The sequence below is a fragment of the Ctenopharyngodon idella genome, chromosome 3, assembly GCF_019924925.1.
Source record: "Ctenopharyngodon idella isolate HZGC_01 chromosome 3, HZGC01, whole genome shotgun sequence".
NCBI lineage: Eukaryota > Metazoa > Chordata > Actinopteri > Cypriniformes > Xenocyprididae > Ctenopharyngodon > Ctenopharyngodon idella.
The window spans coordinates 14,454,698-14,475,100 of record NC_067222.1 but is presented as its reverse complement, the minus strand read 5'-3'; the positions used below and the strand labels follow the sequence as shown (position 1 = coordinate 14,475,100).

The 20,403-nt window shown below is 34.6% G+C and overlaps 2 protein-coding genes across 9 annotated transcripts in view; one reads left to right on the top strand and one right to left on the bottom strand.

Annotated features, from left to right (window-relative positions):
• Window positions 1–11,232, bottom strand: part of LOC127508049 (uncharacterized) — a 422,397-nt gene extending 411,165 nt beyond the window's left edge. For 5 of the 7 annotated variants that reach the window (XM_051885589.1, XM_051885592.1, XM_051885591.1 and 2 more), the window contains exons 1-4: window positions 10,909–11,231; window positions 3,966–4,286; window positions 3,231–3,575; window positions 2,778–2,903 (exon numbers count right to left, since the gene is read on the bottom strand). In XM_051885589.1, the coding sequence (XP_051741549.1) occupies window positions 2,778–2,903; window positions 3,231–3,575; window positions 3,966–4,286; window positions 10,909–10,954 (838 nt within the window). In that variant the 5' untranslated portion in view covers window positions 10,955–11,231. Of the gene's footprint in view, window positions 1–2,777; window positions 2,904–3,230; window positions 3,576–3,965; window positions 4,287–10,908 lie in introns of all 7 variants that reach the window. The other 2 variants (XM_051885588.1, XM_051885590.1) reach the window with 1 other exon arrangement.
• Window positions 11,233–12,412: 1,180 nt separating this feature from the next.
• On the top strand, window positions 12,413–19,195 carry LOC127508067 (SLAM family member 5-like). 2 transcript variants are annotated; one of them, XM_051885663.1, is made up of 4 exons: window positions 12,413–12,789; window positions 13,097–13,408; window positions 17,871–18,155; window positions 18,292–19,195. In XM_051885663.1, the coding sequence occupies exons 1-4, from the start codon at window positions 12,723–12,725 to the stop codon at window positions 18,420–18,422; spliced, it is 795 nt and encodes a 264-aa protein (XP_051741623.1). In that variant the 5' UTR covers window positions 12,413–12,722; the 3' UTR covers window positions 18,423–19,195. The 2 variants fall into 2 exon arrangements, with proteins under 2 accessions (XP_051741623.1, XP_051741622.1); XM_051885662.1 differs by lacking the exons at window positions 17,871–18,155; window positions 18,292–19,195 and adding exons at window positions 13,571–13,855; window positions 13,943–15,522.
• The last annotated feature ends 1,208 nt before the right edge of the window (window positions 19,196–20,403 follow it).

The following is a 20,403-nucleotide window of genomic DNA, read 5'->3' as shown; positions in this document are numbered from 1 at the left end:
ACTGGTGATTCGAGAGCCGCTGTACTGTACACTACACGCTTGCTCAGTATCAGCTTCTCATCAGTTCTCTCAGCACAGCCCGTCTACGTTCACGCTGTGTGTTTGAGTTACTAGAGTAACATATAGTCCGATATATTGGTTTATTTAGAGTCAGAGGGACTGTCAGGAATGTCTGAAAGTGAGTAACTTTAGACAATTGTGGATCAGTGCTGACTTGAGACGCGAACCGTTTCGAACGATCCAGTCCGATTTGGTGAACTGGTTCCTCCGGTTCACTTAAAACAACCGGTTTAAAAGAACGATTCGTTCACGAACCGGACATCAGTGTGCGCGTTTTTGGTGTGAATGCAAAACTTGCAGGAATAACTAAAATTATGCGCGATAACCCGGGTTGCGTCAACAGACGATGATCGTGTATCGATGATAGCCAGAGATATTGTCAAAAGCATAAAATCTTGGCAATATTAAGAGGATTTGGTATTTCTGATTAATGTAGGCCTGTTACATTCTTCTAGTCTTATTATTACTATTAGGTTATGCTTATTTTATTATTAAATTAATATTATAATAAATTTGCTCCGCAATAATATCATAGTGCATCACTATATGACTGACGTGCTGTGAGGATAATAACAGATTAGGCTATTAGCCATCTTTGAAATTTTTTTTTTTTTTTTAATTAGGTCTAATACACAATGAATTATAGGCCTATAATTAAAATTATTAAGAATGTAGGCTATATTTCCTAACACTGCAGTCATCAATGAAAATTAAGAGCATCTTTACTTCAAGCGCCGACTTTAAAAAAAAAAAAACCTGTTTAACACAAAATACTATTATTCTCATTTGTTTCACTAGCCTATACAGCCACAAGAGAAATGATGGAATAAATTAAGACAGTTATATACCGTAATAACAGTAACTGTCTTAATTTATTTCATCATTTCTCTTGTCAGCATATTAGGCCTATGTTGAAATTAATCTCTTTAATGCTGCATCAGACAGATCCGTCACTTTTTACTTTCACTTTCTGTAGTGAATACTGACCGAGGTTATGACTTTTTCACCAGCATAACTCTTGCGCAAAGTTTGCTTGTTGCTTCTTGTCTGATATCCACTGGCTCCCCTTCTTGTTTTAAAACAACCCAATGCAGGCGACCCAGTCAGCGGTCATCAGCGCTAGTTCTTTGGTGTCAGTGTCCCTACCCTAATGCTGCTCAGAGGTGACACAGACCTATCCATTTTCACAGCCTGCATCTGAACAGACATTATCTACTGTAGGCTTTTGAGCTGAAGTGTGTTTTTACACAGAAATTATTTATTTTACATATTTACTAAATTAGAATTAATTGAATGCGAAAAATAAATAACTGTTATTTCATGTTATGACCAAACAAAATGTTTGTATTTGTTTTTATATGATACATTTTATAAAAATATTATCAATTTCTATCAATTTCCCAAAATTTCTAATTCTCATAAATTCCCATCAATTCCTGTTAAGATTTTTATTGCAGCAACTGTTATGTGTTATTTATTTCAGTGTCACATGATCCTTCAGAAATCATTCTAATATGCTGATTTGACACTCAGTTATTATCATTGTTGGAAACAGTTCTGCTGCTGAATATATTTTTGGAAACTGTAATACTATTTTCAGGATTCACTGATTAATAAAAAGTTAAAAAGAACAGAATTTATTCAAAATAGAAATAATTTCTAACAATATCACTTTAATATCACTTTTTATCAATTTCACACATCCTTGCTGAATAAAAGTATTCATTTCTTTCAAAAAAAAAGAAAAAAAAAAATACTGACCCCAAGATTTTGAACGGTAGTGTATATTGTTACAAAAGATTTCTATTTTAAATAAATGCTGTTCTTTAAATTTGATAATTGAGTATCAAATTAGCATGTTAGAATGATTTCTGAATCATTCTGAATGATGAATAGTCAAAACGCATCAAGTTCACCTATGAAACATTCAACAACTAATTCCCTCTGTCATTGACGACAGGTAATCTGGTGGTCTGTTTGTGCCCAAATACCTTTTGTGTTGCTTTTTGAGAGCTTTAGTGAAGGGGAAAACAATCAGTGAATAATTACTCATATTTCTGTCTGTTCACACACAAACCATCACACGCCTTAAGACTTCCAATAAGCAAGTAAACGGGTCACATGACACTTTTAGACAGATGACGCTTCTTGTTTGACAAACATGAGCTCTAAAAACTATTGTGTAAAGTGCTCCTGTTTTCAATGACAAAGCTGGACTAATGATGAATTTATATTTATTTATAAACTATCCCTTTATAATGATAAATAAAAGAGATGATGTGGTATATTCATTGACTTATAAACATGAGTGTCATTTACTGTAGACATGCAAACTGTCTAAATGAATGAAGAGCTCAGGCAGCCCCGATAAAACTCAAAATGACAGAAAAAGGACAGCAGGATGATTTTAGACCAGTTTCTGCTAAATTGCTCAACCTTCGATAGCAAAAGAACAAAACTACATGAAATACATAATCAAAATATCTTAAATTCAGCATTTTAAACAGACAGAGATTCAGTAATTAGTATTAATGTAATTCAGCTCAATTTCTGTACAATCACACAAATCACTGATTACTGCACTAAATCAACCACAAGTAGAACTGCTAAAAAGGTAGAAATATTGATTGTGAAAAATCTTATTATACATTTAATCTGTACTGAACTCCAATAAAGCTCAATGTTTTTCCTCATACTATATCAGCTGTAATACTTACTCATTTGCTTTTGTAGTTCAGAGACTTTGTGACGATAGTAAAAAACACCAGCAGCTGCGGCGGCTGAAAATACCAGCAGCAGAACACCAACAATCCCTGCTACAGCACCTGGAGACAGACCTGGAACTGGAACAGATAAAGAGAGACAGACATTAGTGTGAATGAGTCTGATCTATAACAAACACTATAAACATCAGCACTGTATAACCTGAGTGAAGATCTGATACTGTAATGATAAAGAGTCATTAGTGTGAATGAGTCTGATCTATAACAAACACTATAAACATCAACACTATATAACCTGAGTGATAAAGAAAGTCATTATTTATCAGATCTACTGTATTTACAGGTGTCAGACAAGCTGTTTTAGATAATAAAAGTTCTGGGTGAGAAGTTATGAATTATTTTACAGCTGATAAACGATCATTACATTAATAGTCTTGAGTTACTCACCGCTGACAGTAACAGTGAATCTCTTGTGTAAAGTCTGATTGCTGCTGCTGATCTTCACTTTATAAACTCCAGAGTCTGTGATTCTGGAGTTTGTGATGGTCAGAGATCCGGTCTGATGATCCAGCTTCAGTCTGTCTCTGAATCTCTCATCAGGATCATTATATAATCTTAGACTCTTGGCCTCTAGATCATGTTTAGCTATGAGTTTTCCTTCATCTCCAAACCTCCACACTATCAGCTCATCTCCGTGTGTTTCAGTATCAGTCTGAAGAGTGACAGGATTTCCCTCCGTCTCCGATACACTCTTCATTTCACCTTTAAAAGCTTCAATAACAGCTGGAGACTCTGCATGAGACAGATTCACAGATATTAAACATTAAACAGTTACTGGCACTAGAATATTAACTTTAACACTCAATTAGTTTATCTCATGGTTACTACAGAAGGCATGTAGGAACCATATATTAATTAGTTTTTGCTATTTATTTATTTATTTATTTATTTATCTAATTTAAGTGCTGTATATAATTTTCCTTAAACATATTTCTTTATTTAAATGTATCTTTTATTTGTGTTGATTGAATCTGCTCCCTCTATAGGCAAAAGCTATTCTGTAAGATTGTTTTTGTAAGATTGTCAGGCTGCAGTTTAAATATCAGCTTAATTAATTTTAATTAATAAAAACAACAATAAACTTCAAAACATCTAATTATTCATAAATAAAAGTGTCCTCACCATAGACAGCAACTCTGAAATTCAAATAGGAGGTCCCAGATTTGTGGTTGATCTCTAGTTTATAAAGTCCAGAGTGTTTAGTCCTCATGTTTGTGATTGTCAGAGATCCAGTCGGATTCAGCTTCAGTCTGTCTCCGAACATCTCATTGAGACTGGGATATGAAATCTCATTTATAATGATTTGAGCAATGGCTGAATGTGAATCCTTAAACCTCCACTTCATCCGATTAATTCCCTGTATTTTAGTAAGATCAGGGTTTAGAGTGACTGAATCTCCCTCCATCACTGTCTTCACTTCATCTGTTCCAGCACTGAACACTCCTGCAGAACAAACACAAACAGTTTCTCAGAGATTAAACTCATATTACACTGCTGCTCATGCTACTGAACAGAGTTCAACAGAAATCCATCTTGACCTTATAAAACAGTGGCAGCTCGTCAGGGGAGGCACAGCCTACCCAAAATTGAGGAGAAAATAGGAGAAAGGATTGAAATGTTAATAAAATACCCAGTTATTCGTTTCATTTCATATCTCAGAATGTGTATTTTTGTTTGTAATTTCACCACTGTAACACCATAACATGTTACTGAAATCGTAAGCACCGCTGTTCTTTCACGAACGTGCTGAAGTCATTACAACTGCTAAGCGGATAGAGAAGAAGAGGAGGAGACATATGATCAGAGCTCGTCTTGTGTCTCAGTTGGTAAAAAAAATTTGCCAATAACCATCGAGTGTTTTACATTCAGCGCTTAGGAGAGTTGAGGAAAAATACATCGCAGAGGAGGCTAGCCTCACTTGGTACATCAACCAATCACCGTAAAGACGTAAGTTACATGAATAACGTGATATTAGTTTTGAACTGCTACCGCTGCGCAGATAATGTACAAGGTATCTTAATTATGGAGTAGTTATTTGATCGGCAACAAATTTATCATTCAAACAGTCTAGAAATTACAAATGAAGGAAGACTCCACACCGAAGTTGGATATATAGGCTCCTCTATATAGTCAGCTCCACTAAACACACAACGTGCTCTTTTAACAGAGACATAAGGAGGGATGGATGTTTGCTTCAAGTGATAGGCTACGTGAGTGAAATTATATTTGTATTCTCTTGCTGTATGTGTGTCATTTTCTTTAAGTGTGCAAAAAGCCCATTTAAACCATCTCCATATAAACAAATGGGACATGAGCCAAACGAAACAATCAAATTACATTTCAAATAATTTTTTTTATTATTTTTTATTTAATCACGCCGATATATGTTCAACTGTTCATTCGTTTTTTTTGTTGTTTTTTTTGTTTTTGTTTTTGTTTTAAACGGTTTGGTTTTAGTTAGCTATCTGAGAATACTTTAACACAGTGCACGAACGGAACGTCTGCTAATTCCCCAACTGTGTAAAAACATCTAATTTGGGTAAATTAAGCTGACTTTTAACATAAAAAAAAAAAATCCAAAGCTTGTAGTACATTAATATTTGTCAGACTGACTTACTACAGTTTTACCAGTATCTCCCTTACTGTATGTACAGTTACAGTACACACATTTTCCATGAAATAGTTACAGTAATTCACCAATGTGTGTAAAAAGAACCTTTAGAGGAATTGCTGAATTTTTTTCTAAAAATATTTACTGTACATACAGTAAGGGTGATATTGGCAACATTTCACCTGTAGTAAATCAGCCTCGTATCGAGGAAAGTACTACATCCTTTGGAACATGAAAAAAAAACTCCTTGGATAAGAAACGAGTCAATGAATGCATGTGTCACCGGATCCACAAATGCAGATCTTACTCATTGCACGCACAAATTCTGACCTACATTAATACAAAATCAAAGTCTTGTATTTACAACTATATACAGTGCCCTCCACTAATATTGGCACCTTTAGTAAATATGAGAAAAGGCGGCTGTGAAAATAAATCTGCATCATGGATTCTATCAAATACTAACAGATAAAAATCAAAACCTGACCGCTTCTGCTAGAAATCCAATAATGGGCCGTGGTTGGATGTTCCATCAGGACAATGATCCAAAACAAACATCAAAACCAACACAAAAATTTGTCACTGAGCACAAAATTAAGCTTCTGCCATGGCCGTCACCTGACCTGAACCCTAAAGAAAATGAGTGGAGTGAACTGAAGAGAAGAAGCACCAACATGGAGCTGGGAATCTGAGGGATCTGAAGAGATTCTGTATGAAGGAATGGTCTCTGATCTCTTGTCAGGTGTTCTCCAAACTCATCAGGCATTATAGAAGACGACTCAGAGCTGTTATCTTGGGGAAAGGAGGCTGCAAAAATTGCATGCCAATAATTGTGGCCTACGTGAACTAGAGGAAAAACATTATTTCATAATGAGTTTTTTTCCCCCATTTTCAATTGTTGTCCTTCAATGAAAGATTAGAATTTTGTGAATTTTTTTTAACAAAAGATCAAAAGGATAAACAATGAAGATTTATTTTCACAGCCGCCTTTGCTCATATTTACCAAGTGCCAATATTAGTAAAGGTCACTGAATGTATTTATGTCTCTATTTGTTACAAAAAGCTGCACATTCACATAAATCTGTATTTTGCACACAAAATTTGTAAAGTATTAGTTTAAATGTAGTAATTCACATTTGGTAGCCTAGTTGTGAACACATTAATAATTTGCACCAGGCTTATTCATTGGTAGTTGTTTGTGTGTGGGACGTGAAATGCTTGAAAACCCTGAAAATCCAAATGAATCAAATAAGTTAAACTCAGAAAAGGCATCAATAAATGCACGCGCGTCACCTAATGAACAAATGCACATCTTCTTCATTGCATGCCCAAATTATGATACACTAATACAAAAGAAAACATTTTTATTCACACAAATGTCTCTGTACAAATTAGTGTTGTCAAAAATATCGATATTTCGATATGTATCGATACTGAAATATCTGAAACGATACCAATACTCCTTTCAGCAGTATCGATACCAGCTGCGCGTTCTTGCTCTCCTCTCTGAAAGCGAGTTGACATGCACCCACCTCCTCTCATTCAGTCGTCTCATTCACTCCGGTTAAATAGTGTTGGTGTGACCGGGTCTGAATTTTGGCGTGGAATTGCACATTCTACTCATTCCCACAGATTTTACGCTCACATCCGAAGCGCGCGCATAACAGGCCTTATACAGGTGCTGGTCATATAATTAGAATATCATCAAAAAGTTGATTTATTTCACTAATTCCATTCAAAAAGTGAAACTTGTATATTATATTCATTCATTACACACAGACTGATATATTTCAAATGTTAATTTCTTTTAATTTTGATGATTATAACTGACAACTAAGGAAAATCCCAAATTCAGTATCTCAGAAAATTAGAATATTGTGAAAAGGTTCAATATTGAAGACACCTGGTGCCACACTCTAATCAGCTAATTAACTCAAAACACCTGCAAAGGCCTTTAAATGGTCTCTCAGTCTAGTTCTGTAGGCTACACAATCATGGGGAAGACTGCTGACTTGACAGTTGTCCAAAAGACAACCATTGACACCTTGCAGAAGGAGGGCAAGACACAAAATGTCATTGCAAAAGAAGCTGGCTGTTTACAGAGCTCTGTGTCCAAGCACATTAATAGAGAGGCGAAGGGAAGGAAAAGATGTGGTAGAAAAAAAGTGTACAAGCAATAGGGATAACCGCACCCTGGAGAGGATTGTGAAACAAAACCCATTCAAAAATGTGGGGGAGATTCACAAAGAGTGGACTGCAGCTGGAGTCAGTGCTTCAAGAACCACTACGCACAGACGTATGCAAGACATGGGTTTCATTCCTTGTGTCAAGCCACTCTTGAGCAACAAACAGCGTCAGAAGCGTCTCGCCTGGGCTAAAGACAAAAAGGACTGGACTGCTGCGGAGTGGTCCAAAGTTATGTTCTCTGATGAAAGTAAATTTTGCATTTCCTTTGGAAATCAGGGTCCCAGAGTCTGGAGGAAGAGAGGAGAGGCACACAATCCACGTTGCTTGAAGTCCAGTGTAAAGTTTCCACAGTCAGTGATGGTTTGGGGTGCCATGTCATCTGCTGGTGTTGGTCCACTTTGTTTTCTGAGGTCCAAGGTCAACGCAGCCGTATACCAGGAAGTTTTAGAGCACTTCATGCTTCCTGCTGCTGACCAACTTTATGGAGATGCAGATTTCATTTTCCAACAGGACTTGGCACCTGCACACAGTGCCAAAGCTACTAGTACCTGGTTTAAGGACCATGGTATCCCTGTTCTTAATTGGCCAGTAAACTCACCTGACCTGAACCCCATAGAAAATCTATGGGCTATTGTGAAGAGGAAGATGCGATATGCCAGACCCAACAATGCAGAAGAGCTGAAGGCCACTATCAGAGCAACCTGGGCTCTTATAACACCTGAGCAGTGCCACAGACTGATCGACTCCATGCCACGCCGCATTGCTGCAGTAATTCAGGCAAAAGGAGCCCCAACTGAGTATTGAGTGCTGTACATGCTCATACTTTTCATGTTCATACTTTTCAGTTGGCCGAGATTTCTAAAAATCCTTTCTTTGTATTGGTCTTAAGTAATATTCTAATTTTCTGAGATACTGAATTTGGGATTTTCCTTAGTTGTCAGTTATAATCATCAAAATTAAAAGAAATAAACATTTGAAATATATCAGTCTGTGTGTAATGAATGAATATAATATACAAGTTTCACTTTTTGAATGGAATTAGTGAAATAAATCAACTTTTTGATGATATTCTAATTATATGACCAGCACCTGTACATAATAAAACCGAGTGCATAATAAAACCGCCTCTGACATACAAGTGCTAAAATGAGCTCTTTTTCGCGACTTATTAATGGTCAAACACGCTCAAAAAAAAAAAAAATCACTTACTGCTCTTGATTAACTTGTGTAAATTTAACTCATTAGTCTCTATTTAATTTTTACAATGAAGATTATCCAGTGTTACTTTAAATTTGATTACTTTGTTTCTTTATTCAGTTTCTTACCTCAAAAGGATAGGCTACTACTGGTAGACCTACTAGAAAAAATAAAACAGTCCGTTTCATTTAAATCTTTATTCTATTGTATTTATTTGTGCTATTAGTAATGTATTTGTTCTTATTACTGTTTACTTGTCTTATTTAAATTCAATTTACCATTTGAAATCAAGTTTCCTTGTGCTGTGTGTAAGACATTGCAACAAAATTACCCCATTGTGAAAACAAATACATTGAGTTAGCAAATGTGAGATAATTGTATTGGTAATTGATCAACATTTATATATGAAAAAGCTTAAAAGTTTTATCATATAAAGTGATCTCTTCAGAATTTTTACTTTTTTTTTTTTTATTTCCTAGACAGTCTATAGATGGACAAAAAAAGAAATAATGTTAAAAATATTTATATGACAGTATATGCTTTTTTTCCCGTGTTATCGAAAATGGTATTGAATATCGATACTTTTCAAGGTATCGTATCGAAGTTAGAAATTCCAGTATTGTGACAACGCTAGTACAAATTGCTGCAAATTCATTTAATTCTGAATTTTACACACACAAGTTAAAAGGCATTTGTTTGTGGATAGTAAAACATATCTGCAACATTTATCAAGTTCATGAATAATTGTGCGTGTATTCAGTGCCGTTTTTAACATCCTAGGGCGCAAACAGCTGAGAACAGCCCCACCAAGAGATTTTTTTTTTTATTTATACATTTAAGGCCCGAGCACCGATGGTGTGAGGACCCTATTGTAATTGCTCAGCCAATTATTCTTCTTCTCCAAAATGAATCAAATGGCAAAATGGCTCGATAACATCACCTACAAAATTTCAATTAAGTGCCCTTTGCGCCACGTTTCACGTACAGGTATGAAATTCGGTAGACACATGTAACAGCCCAATGCCTAGAAAAAAGCCCCTGGGTGCAAAATCTGTAAACCCAACAGGAAGTGAGATATTTTGAATTTTCTCTGCAAAATTTTGGCAGTTTTTGCCATTTCCAGACATTGTACTTTAATGAACTCCTCCTAGAGCTTTAATCAGATCAATGTAATATATGGTCAGTCTAATCTAAAGACCTTTGTGATGTTAAATTGCGAAGATCTTGAGTTTTCACTGAAAATTATAAACAGAATTATGATTGTTTGTTTGAAATGCGAAAACTAAGCAAATGGCTACTAATCGAGTCTAAATTTTTTGTTTAAAAGATCATTTAAAGGGATAGTTCACCCAAAAATGAAAATTATCCCATGATTCACTCACCCTCAAGCCATCCTAAGTGTATATGACAATCTTCTTTCAGACGAACACAATTCACAACCATTATAAGCCTTGGAGGACTAAGGATATTTTTAAATATATCTCGGATTGTGTTCGTCTGAAAGAAGTTTGTCATATACTCCTAGGATGGTTTGAGGGTAAGTAAATCATGGGATAATTTTCATTTTTGGGTGAACTATCCCTTTAAAGTAGCGATTAGCCAGTGGCAGCTGTGTTTATTTCCCTCCCTGCCCATCATCTCACCGTTATCTGAACTGCTTTATCTGTTTGTTTGTAATTAATTTAGTTTTACACAGCTTCGATTCAGCAAGAGAACACCTACGATTGAATAAAAGTGCAGGAGACAAGTGATTACAAATAGTTGAGGACAGCACGTACAAATTCACCTGGATGAATGTGATTAGTTAAAAAAGGGAGAGTCGAAGTCCCGCAGAGTTATCTTCAACAATGGCAAATAAAATAAATAAAATAAATGAAAAATAAAAACTCCCCTGCCCCGTATATCTACCTAGTAACCCTTAAAACCTAGTTTAGCTTGTTGAGATTTAATCTGAAGCAAAACTCTGCAGGACTGTTTTTCCAGGTCCATGTTGTCCACCCCAGCCTCTACTGTTTCCGGTGTCAGAGTGAAACCGAAAGTGGTAAAGATAAACAGAAATCATGAACTTACCGCACATTAGTAGAACAATCTGAAATAATTTGAAATTGTTCTTCATTCTGTCGAAGATTCCAGCAAAATCTGATTTCGATGAATATCATTAATCTCGATGTTGTTTCTGAACCACACCCTCCCGACCGACAGCGATGAGTGTGAACAAAACCCGCTAAATACCTAAAGAGAGATCTTAATACCGACTGTAACTGATTAATACATTTTCATTATAGTTTATATGCTGCTAAAGAAGAAGAACTTTAACGTTTCCAAATCTGAAAGACTGTAGAGAAGCGCAGAAACCTGTAATGGCGGAGACTATAACGGTTCTCTTTTTCTTTCTTTGCAGCAGATCGCAAACTAGAATAGAGCATTACTGCCATCTGCTGTTTGAATGAACCAGACTATTTTTTTCTCTTGCTCAAGCTCAGTTTTGAGATCTTGGACAACAGCCTACAATACAAAATATGCAGTAGGAAGTAAAGGTGTAGGCTAGTTTACAGAAGTAAAGAAAATGAAAATAAGAAAATACATGGTAAAAAATAAAGGCAGGAAGAAATAAAGAAATCAATCGATCAGTCACAGTATTCTACCAACTTGATGCAACAATCTTTAAGTATTAATAATCACAGAAGAGGTATTTTACATTTGGAATAATAACAAATGAATAATTTTATATTTTTCGTCATGTTTATTTTTGTGGGCGTTGACTTTCAATGATAAGAACATGCAACAAACTCGATTTTCTATTGAATTACTTAAACTCATTTTAGTAAATGTCTGGAGTGGTTTGAAACCTCAGACAGTTAATCTCATTCATGATAGGAATGTATTATTATTATTTGTAATTTTCAAAAGAGTGCAGATCGTAATTTTGTGATTTGATAAAAAAAAAATGTAATTATTTAATAAATTATTACATATTTTTATTTATCAAATCACAAAATTACGATCTGCACTCTTTTGAAAATTACAAATAATAATAATAATACATTCCTATCATGAATGAGATTTTATATATATATATAGAGAGAGAGAGAGAGAGAGAGAGAGAGAGAGAGAAGTATTAATATTAATATATTTAAATTAATTGGTGGTACGTTATGAGTGTGCCAGACAGAGACTGATGTGTGTAATAGTAAGACACAAAAGACTTATAATTAACAAAAATTACAAAAAAAAGACAATAAAAAAATTAAAAAGACAATAATCAGTCTCTATTTAAAGTAACATCTATTGATACATTCCTATCATGAATACTATTTTCCGTTTATAATTAAGAAAAGCATCATGCATCCACACTAATTTTAAGTAGTTTAATTACTTTTCCTTAGTTATGGGGACTTTTATTTTGTAGTTTGTAGTAGCAGGTTGCGATGAAATCAAAGGCGGATAATTTTCGTTTGCTTTTAAGTGAAAATAGACATCAACATCTTTTTCATCCATTTTAGTTAGGCTAAATGAACACACGTAGGCTATATTATAATTTTAAATATTTATAAAGATCTCGCTGTTAGACTGTTTGGAAATTCACACATGAACATAAAAACATGATATCACAGCTTATTCTGATGTTTTAGAAGAGAACAGAACTGAACTGTTTAGACCAATGAGGATTAAGCTGTGTCGTCATCAAGTGGTTTCTCAAAGTAGAAGTTGATTCACTCCTCCACTTCACAACAGACCTGCAGCACCAGCTGTCCCTTCAGCTCTTCTGTCGCTGTTGACCACATCTTCAACCTTTATGATCACATTTATGGCTTTTTGTGTTTAAATGTAGCATTTAGGAACTTGGGAAATTAGGAACTTGTAATTGGAAACCATTCACCGAAATGCCAAAAAATATAAATGACATGGACATGTTTATATTCATCTGTTTGTGCTTATGGAGTCTGAATGGTAAGTAAATGTATACCTTAATTTCTGTTTATAGGCTATTATCATTTGTCCACATACAATCCATCATGTTATTTCAGTAATTTTCACGTTTTGTCATTGAACTCAATTATCTTTGTTCATGATGTTATTTTGCCATTTTTCTCATTCATTGACATCAAAGGTTTAAACTGTTACACATTATTGAATTATACATTGAAATTAGTGAACAGCGGTTCTGCAGATTTTTGTTTATTTATTATTATTATTATTATTATTATTATTTCAAATGAACAAAAACTCCAAATGTGGTGTTTGTGTTTGTGTTCAGGTGTGTTTGTTGCTGATGCAGTGAAGTCAGAGTCAGTGACTGAGGGAGAATCAGTCTCTCTGAACTCTAGATTCACTCAAATACAGACACATGAAGACATCGAGTGGAGGTTTGGTGACATTCTCATAGCTAAAGTGAAGAACAACAAGAACGTGTTTTATGATATTGATAAAGAGAGTTTCAAAGACAGACTGAAACTGGATCAGACTGGATCTCTGACCATCATCAACAGCAGAACCACAGACTCTGGACTTTATACAGTCTCCAGCAGCAGCAGAGACACGATCAACACGATCAATCTCACTGTCTATGGTGAGGAGAGAATTACTGTCTGTTTGATTTATTAATTATACATTATGATTAAACTGTATAATATTTGTTTATCTGCTTGTTTAATTCAATTTTTAATATCAATAAACTGGAAAAGATCACAGTGATTTCTACTGAATCTGATTTATTCTGTCATGTTTTCAGCTCGTCTGCCTGTTCCTGTCATCAGCAGTAACTCTTCATCATCATCATCATCATCATCATGTTCATTGGTGTGTTCAGCTGTGAATGTGAGTCATGTGACTCTCTCCTGGTTCAAAGGAAACAGTGTATTCTCCAGCATCAGAGTGTCTGATCTCAGCAGCTGGTCTGATCTTCTTCTCCATCTGGAGTGTGTGGATGATTCCTACAGCTGTGTGCTGAACAATCCCATCAGAAACCAGACTCAACACCTCAACAACACTCAACTCTGTCAGACATGTGCTGCAGGTACTTCACTGATGATATTTGTATATATGTATATTTTCACAAACTAAATATTTCTATTTTAACATTGCTCATTTCTTGTCTCACAAGTTTGTATCCACTATTGTGGCTTTACTGAAGCTGTGATCCGATTGGCTCTCTCTGCTCTGGTGGGCGTGGCTACTGTGGCTGTTCTGGTTTATGACATCAGATCCAGAAGTCTTCAACAGAAGAAGAGCGTCCAGAAATATCCATCAGACTCTGATTAATCAGATACTCAGGAAGGTAGAGATGTTCTTGAACCACTGTAGACGTGATATTACAAGAAATATCATTTTAAAAATCATTATCATTTTTTTTCAGAATCTAAACTCTTCTTTTTAGTTTACTCCCTTTATAATTTTCACATCAGTTGTGCTTGTTTGTCACTTTTCACAATATAAATCATTTTAAAGCAGATTTTCAAAGAATTTGCTTTAAAATATACAAAAAAACACAAATTTTAGGAATCTGTCAAAAACTTGTTTAAAACTAAAAATGTTATAGTCAATAAATAGTCTTTATTCACACATAATAACCAACAAATATAATATTTTGTATGTCCTCCTCTGGCCTTGATAACAGCTTGTGTTCTTGCTGGTTTGTTTTCATGTACTTTTACACAGTCTCTGTTGTTAGTGACTGTAACTGGACATCTGAATAATAAAAAAGTAATAAAAATATAAAGTGATGTCCAGCTCAATGAGATAATGATCTTGAAAACTGTTATCTAAATAAAAGCATTAATAAGATTATTACTTGTGTTTGCTGACAGATTGTTGGGGTCACAAAATGTTTTTAAAGTCCTTGATGTTTATTAGTTTATTGGAGTATGAATGAATATAGTGATATGTCTGTCTCCATTTCACTGTTATATTTATGACAACAGAAAATACCATGATATTGATCAAACATTTGTTGTAAGCCATGATTAATGGTCAGCTCACTTCTTTTATTTAGAATTTTTTAGGTAAATGTAATGTTTGTTTTTTTGTTTTGTTTTTCCTGTTGGTTTTCTTCTCTTGTTTTTATGCTTTGTTTCTCAGTCTTTGGTGATGTTTTTATTGTGAACAGACAGACTTTAATAAGTGGAAATCATTTCCTTTGAATAGACAAGTGATTACTTATATTTGTTAGATTATTTAGTTTTTAGTCAGAGTTTTTTTTTTTAATTGTTATTTTGGGTCGAGTGCACATTTTAAAGATTTCTTCTTGTGAAATAAAACAATAAATCATTTAAAGGTTTTTCAGGATCTGCATGTGTCTTAAATGTAGCAATAGCTTGACAAGAAGAAAGAAGGATGATGGACGATTTGATGCCAGGACCGAGATTAGCAGAATTGTATTTAGCTGAACTATATATTATTTCCACAAACAAGTGTAAACTATTGCATTTTTTCATTAATACATTAGGGGTTTTAATATGTAAGTTAAAGCCAACACAAAACGTGCCTTTGAAAAGTGGGGCATGGTTAAAGCATAAATCATTTACTGTGCTTATTTTTTTAAATCACAATTATAACTGTACTTAAAATAAATTAGGCTAACATTAGATGCTCATGAAGAATCAGTTGCAGAACCTGCTGCAGATACATGAAGGAATTAGGCTACATATAATATACAAAATGCAGAAGATTTCTTCTTTCTGTTGGTAAAACATTCTGCTACCCATTTTCCTGGAGTCTATGTAAGGTACACTACTGATCAAAACTTTTTGGACTTTAATATCTTTTAATGTTTTAAGTCTCTTCTGCTCACCAAGGCTTCATTTATTTGATCCAAAATACAGCGAAAACAGTAATATTGTGAGATATTTTTACAATTTAATATATTTGAATATATTTTATAAAGTAATTTATTTCTGTGATCAAAGCTGAATTTTCAGCATCATTACTCCACTCTTCAGTGTCACATGATCCTTCAGAAATCATTCTAATATGATGATTTGCTGCTCAAGAAACATTTATGATTATTATCAATGTTGAAAACAGTTGTGTACTTTTTTTTCAGGATTCTTTGATGAATAGAAAGTTCAAAAGAACAGCATTTTTCTGAAATACAAAGCTTTTGCAACATTATAAATGTCTTCACTGTCATTTTTGATCAATTTAATGCATCCTTGCTGAATAAAAGTATTCATTTCTTTAATTTCTTTCCAAAAAAAAAAAAAAAAACTGACCCCAAACTTTTGAACGGCAGTGTATAAAGTTACAAAAGCTTTTAATTTCAGATAAATGCTGTTCTTTTGAACTTTCTATTCATCAAAGAATCCTGAAAAAAAAGTACACAACTGTTTTCAACATTGATAATAATCATAAATGTTTCTTGCAAAATCATCATATTAGAATGATTTCTGAAGGAGCTAAAATACTATATTTAAATTAAATAAAGTCTTCAGTGTCATATTTTAAATTGTAAAAAAACCTCACAATATTACTGTTTTTGCTGTATTTTGGATCAAATAAATGAAGCCTTGGTGAGCAGAAGAGACTTCTTTTAAAACATTAAAAAATCTTACCGTCCAAAAACTTTTGACCAGCAGTGTCTTGGTGTGAGATGACTAACCACTGAGATAATGTTGATGAACTCATTAGCTCAGAATTGGATTTCAATAATATTTCAATATTTCATAACATGACATTTTAGCAAACTTCTGCATTTTAAAAGCAACCTTTTAAAAATACTGAACTGGGAGGAATGGGAACATTAGTCAGTAATTCTTCTTAAACTTCACCGTGTCTACACTGGATGTGACCAAAGACTTCAGAAGCCATTATAACCCGTGTGACTGTACACACTGGACACCGTTCTTCTTCTGCGTGCTCTAAACACTCACCATACTAACAGACATGAAGGTAGTAAAAGTTTTTACTAAAATAGGTCTATAGATGAAACCCGTATAAGTGAGAAGCCACAGGCTGTAGAGCCTCTGAAGGGAAGTGCTCTAGAGGAGCTTATCATTCACTCTGAGCTTCACTACAGACCGACAGCACTGTCCTCTCCTGATCTTCTGCCACTTTCTACCTTTATTAGACCATTTCTGCTGGGATTTACTTTTCTAATCTAGCAGCTCTTTTTATTTGAAACCATTAATCAAAATTCAAAAAGAAAATATTTGACATGGGTGTATTCATCTGTTTGTGTTTATGGAGTCTGACTGGTAAGTATTTTATGGCTTCATTTCTGTGTTTATTATTACTTGCCCACAAACAAACCATTCTGTTATTATCCATCTTTCGTTTTCATGTTTCAGACTAATATAAACATTTGTTCATGATGTTATTTTTCTTATTCAATGATTGTTTTGAATTGAGAAAAACTCCAAATGTGGTGTTTGTGTTTGTGTTCAGGTGTGTTTGTTGCTGATGCAGTGAAGTCAGAGTCAGTGACTGAGGGAGAATCAGTCTCTCTGAACTCTACTCTCACTCAAATACAGACACATGAAGAGATCGAGTGGAAGTTTGGTGACATTCTCATAGCTAAAGTGAAGAACAACAAGAGCGTGTTTTATGATATTGATGATGAGAGTTTCAGAGACAGACTGAAACTGGATCAGACTGGATCTCTGACCATCATCAACAGCAGAACCACAGACTCTGGACTTTATACAGTCTCCAGCAGCAGCAGAGACACGATCAACACGATCAATCTCACTGTCTATGGTGAGGAGAGGATTACTATCCTGTTTGATGATTTGGGTGTTTCTTTAGTGTTCAGTTTTGGTTATAGACTTCAAGAAAATAAGCATATTAATAATGTTGGAATAACATTACTGACTCCTTTGTCTTGTTAAGGCTGTAGCATAAATTCATTTTATGCTGCTGAATAACTTTTATTCAATAGTCCTGCAAATTTACAGCTTGATTGTAAATGAGGCATTATAAAAATTTTCTCAAATATTTAACTTAAAATTTGCATGCTTAATTTCACAAATTACATCTCTTAATTAATCTCAAGCTTTATAGTGCCACTGTTATCTATATTCTCTCACATTTTCCAGCTCGTCTGCCTGTTCCTGTCCTCACCAGAGACTGTTCTTCATCTTCATCATCATCATGTTCATTGTTGTGTTCAGCTGTGAATGTGAGTCATGTGACTCTCTCCTGGTTCAAAGGAAACAGTTCATTGTCCAGCATCAGTGCATCTAATGTCAGCAGCAGTCTCTCTCTACCTCTGGAGGTGAAATATCAGGATAAAAACACCTACAGCTGTGTGCTGAACAATCCCATCAGAAACCAGACCAGACATCTCAACATCACTGAACTCTGTCACACATGTGCTGCAGGTACGACAGCGCTGATATATTTGTTCATTTGCTGAACTGATCTCTGAAGTTATATAGTTCAGATATAGTGTTTGTTGAAGGTTAGATTGACAGATTCATTCACTTTAACCCTTCATTGTGTCTACTCTGTATCAAGGCGAATCCTCGTTGATCATTGGACTGATCTCTGCTGCTGCTGCTGGATCTCTGTTGATTGTAGCTGCTGTCGGGATCTTCTGCATCTGCAGGAAGAAAACAGACCAAGAGGGCAAGTATTCCTACTGCTGAGATATCTGTACAAATAGTTTTTAAAGGCACAGTAAGTTTCACTGCTAGAAGTCATGACTGTACGAGAACATATGAATGTTGTCTGCTGAACACAAAAGAAGATATTTTGAAAAATGTTGGAAACCAAACAGTTGACAGTAGCTACTGACTTCCATAGTGTGGGGAAAAATACTGTTGAAGTCAATGAATGTTTGGTTACCCACAATCTTTAAACTATCTTCTACTGTGTTCATCAGAAGAAGGAAATTCATACAAGTTTGGATCAACTGGAGGGTGAACAAATACTGACAGAATTTATTTATTTATTGGCTAAACTATGCCTTTAATGCGCTCTTGTGTGTAGGCCTAATTTCTTATGTGTCTCATCATAAGCCTCCATTACTAATTCCAACATGTCATTTAAGAGCTAGTAATGGAGCCATCGATGTGCAGACTAATTTGGTTATTATACACCCTTATCATAGTAAAACCATGTTTTTTTTTGTTGTTGTTGTTTTCTGTTGCTGTTGTTTTTTTTTGGCACATTTGTATGACCAAAAAAAAAAAAACTTGTTTAAAACAGTTAAACCATGGTTAATTTGTGGTTACCATCATTTAACTACATGATTCATGTTTTTTTTTTTTTTTTTTTTTTTTTTATTCATTATTAAAACCATGGCTCATACCTTACACTTCAACCAATCAGAATCAAGCATCCCACAGCCCTGTATTATAATATTAAAATAATGAAAATCAGTGCTGCAGAAAAAACAACAATAATTCTTTATTTGTCATTTTTGTTGAAGCAGTTCAGAGCGGTGAAGAAATCACATACGCTGATCCCACATTCTACAAACGAAGAGCACAGAAATCGGTAGGAACTTTATTTCTGTGTGTGTGTGTGTTATTTGATCAAAACATCTGGGGCCTGTTTCAATAAGGAGGTTCAACCAACTCTGAGTTAAAACTTGAACTCTGAGTTGACTTACTCCGAGATGGGAAACTCTTGAGTTTTCTGTTTCAGAACAGCTGAATTCAGTTAGTTCAATCGACTCTGAGTATGTTAACTCTGAGTTAAGCACGTGCACCACGACTATGAAAAGCCATGATCAATGGAGCTCCGATATTACGATTCACCATGGCAACAGCACCTGACAAAAAGATGTCCGCATACTTCAGAGTCAATACAAGTTTAATTCTTATCACTGTTATAATATCAAAGGTGAAAACTGGCAGAATGGTAAGTTATTGAACTAATATTCATTTTCATTTTCAAAAAAAGAAGAAGAAAAAATAATAATTTAACAGGATGCAATAATAAGAGTGTAAATGATTTTATCATTATTAAACACTCGCTATAGGCAATTTACTTCCACTTTTAGATCATTTTCTTCATTTTTATTGAAAATAAATGCCTTTCTGATGTGATATGTGATGGGAAAAGGGAGAATAGCAAGCTCGGCAGAAGGCCGATTCGAACCCAGTCAATCACGTCACAAGTTAATTCTCCACACCCAACACACTACTGCCTACACCACTGCAGCCACAAGAATGAGTGTCAATTTTAACCTGGTCTGACATTGTAAATTTGCACTTAGTAATAGACACTCCGAATAATCTTGTTTTCCGTTTGCATTAAGATTATTTTTATTACCACGCTGGCGGATATTGATAATTTTACTTTAGTGAAATGCACTTAATTTAGATCCCCCCAGGGAAACAAGACTAAATATCTTATATCATTTTCTCTGAGTATAAGTTACCTCTCTTTCAGAAACAGGCTTGACTTACCCTGCTTACTCGGGTTTGATATACCTCCATTTCTGCAGCAGAAAACCCAGTTTTTCCCTCATTTCAGGGTTAACATACTCAGAGTTTTCACTTAACCTCCTTTCTGAAACGGGCCTCTGATTTGATCTAGATGTGTATTTGTGTGTATAAAATAAATGATAAATGGTCAGTATTGTTCTTGATAACTACATCTGTTTTCTTACAGAGAGCT

What these genes read in the sequence shown, in the direction of transcription:
- LOC127508067 (XM_051885662.1), top strand. Translation starts at nt 12,723, where the DNA reads ATGCCAAAAAATATAAATGACATGGACATGTTTATATTCATCTGTTTG. An exon ending in GTGCTTATGGAGTCTGAATG is followed by an intron (nt 12,790 to 13,096) that starts GTAAGTAAATGT and finishes GTTTGTGTTCAG; the next exon opens with GTGTGTTTGTTGCTGATGCA. An exon ending in GATCAATCTCACTGTCTATG is followed by an intron (nt 13,409 to 13,570) that starts GTGAGGAGAGAA and finishes TCATGTTTTCAG; the next exon opens with CTCGTCTGCCTGTTCCTGTC.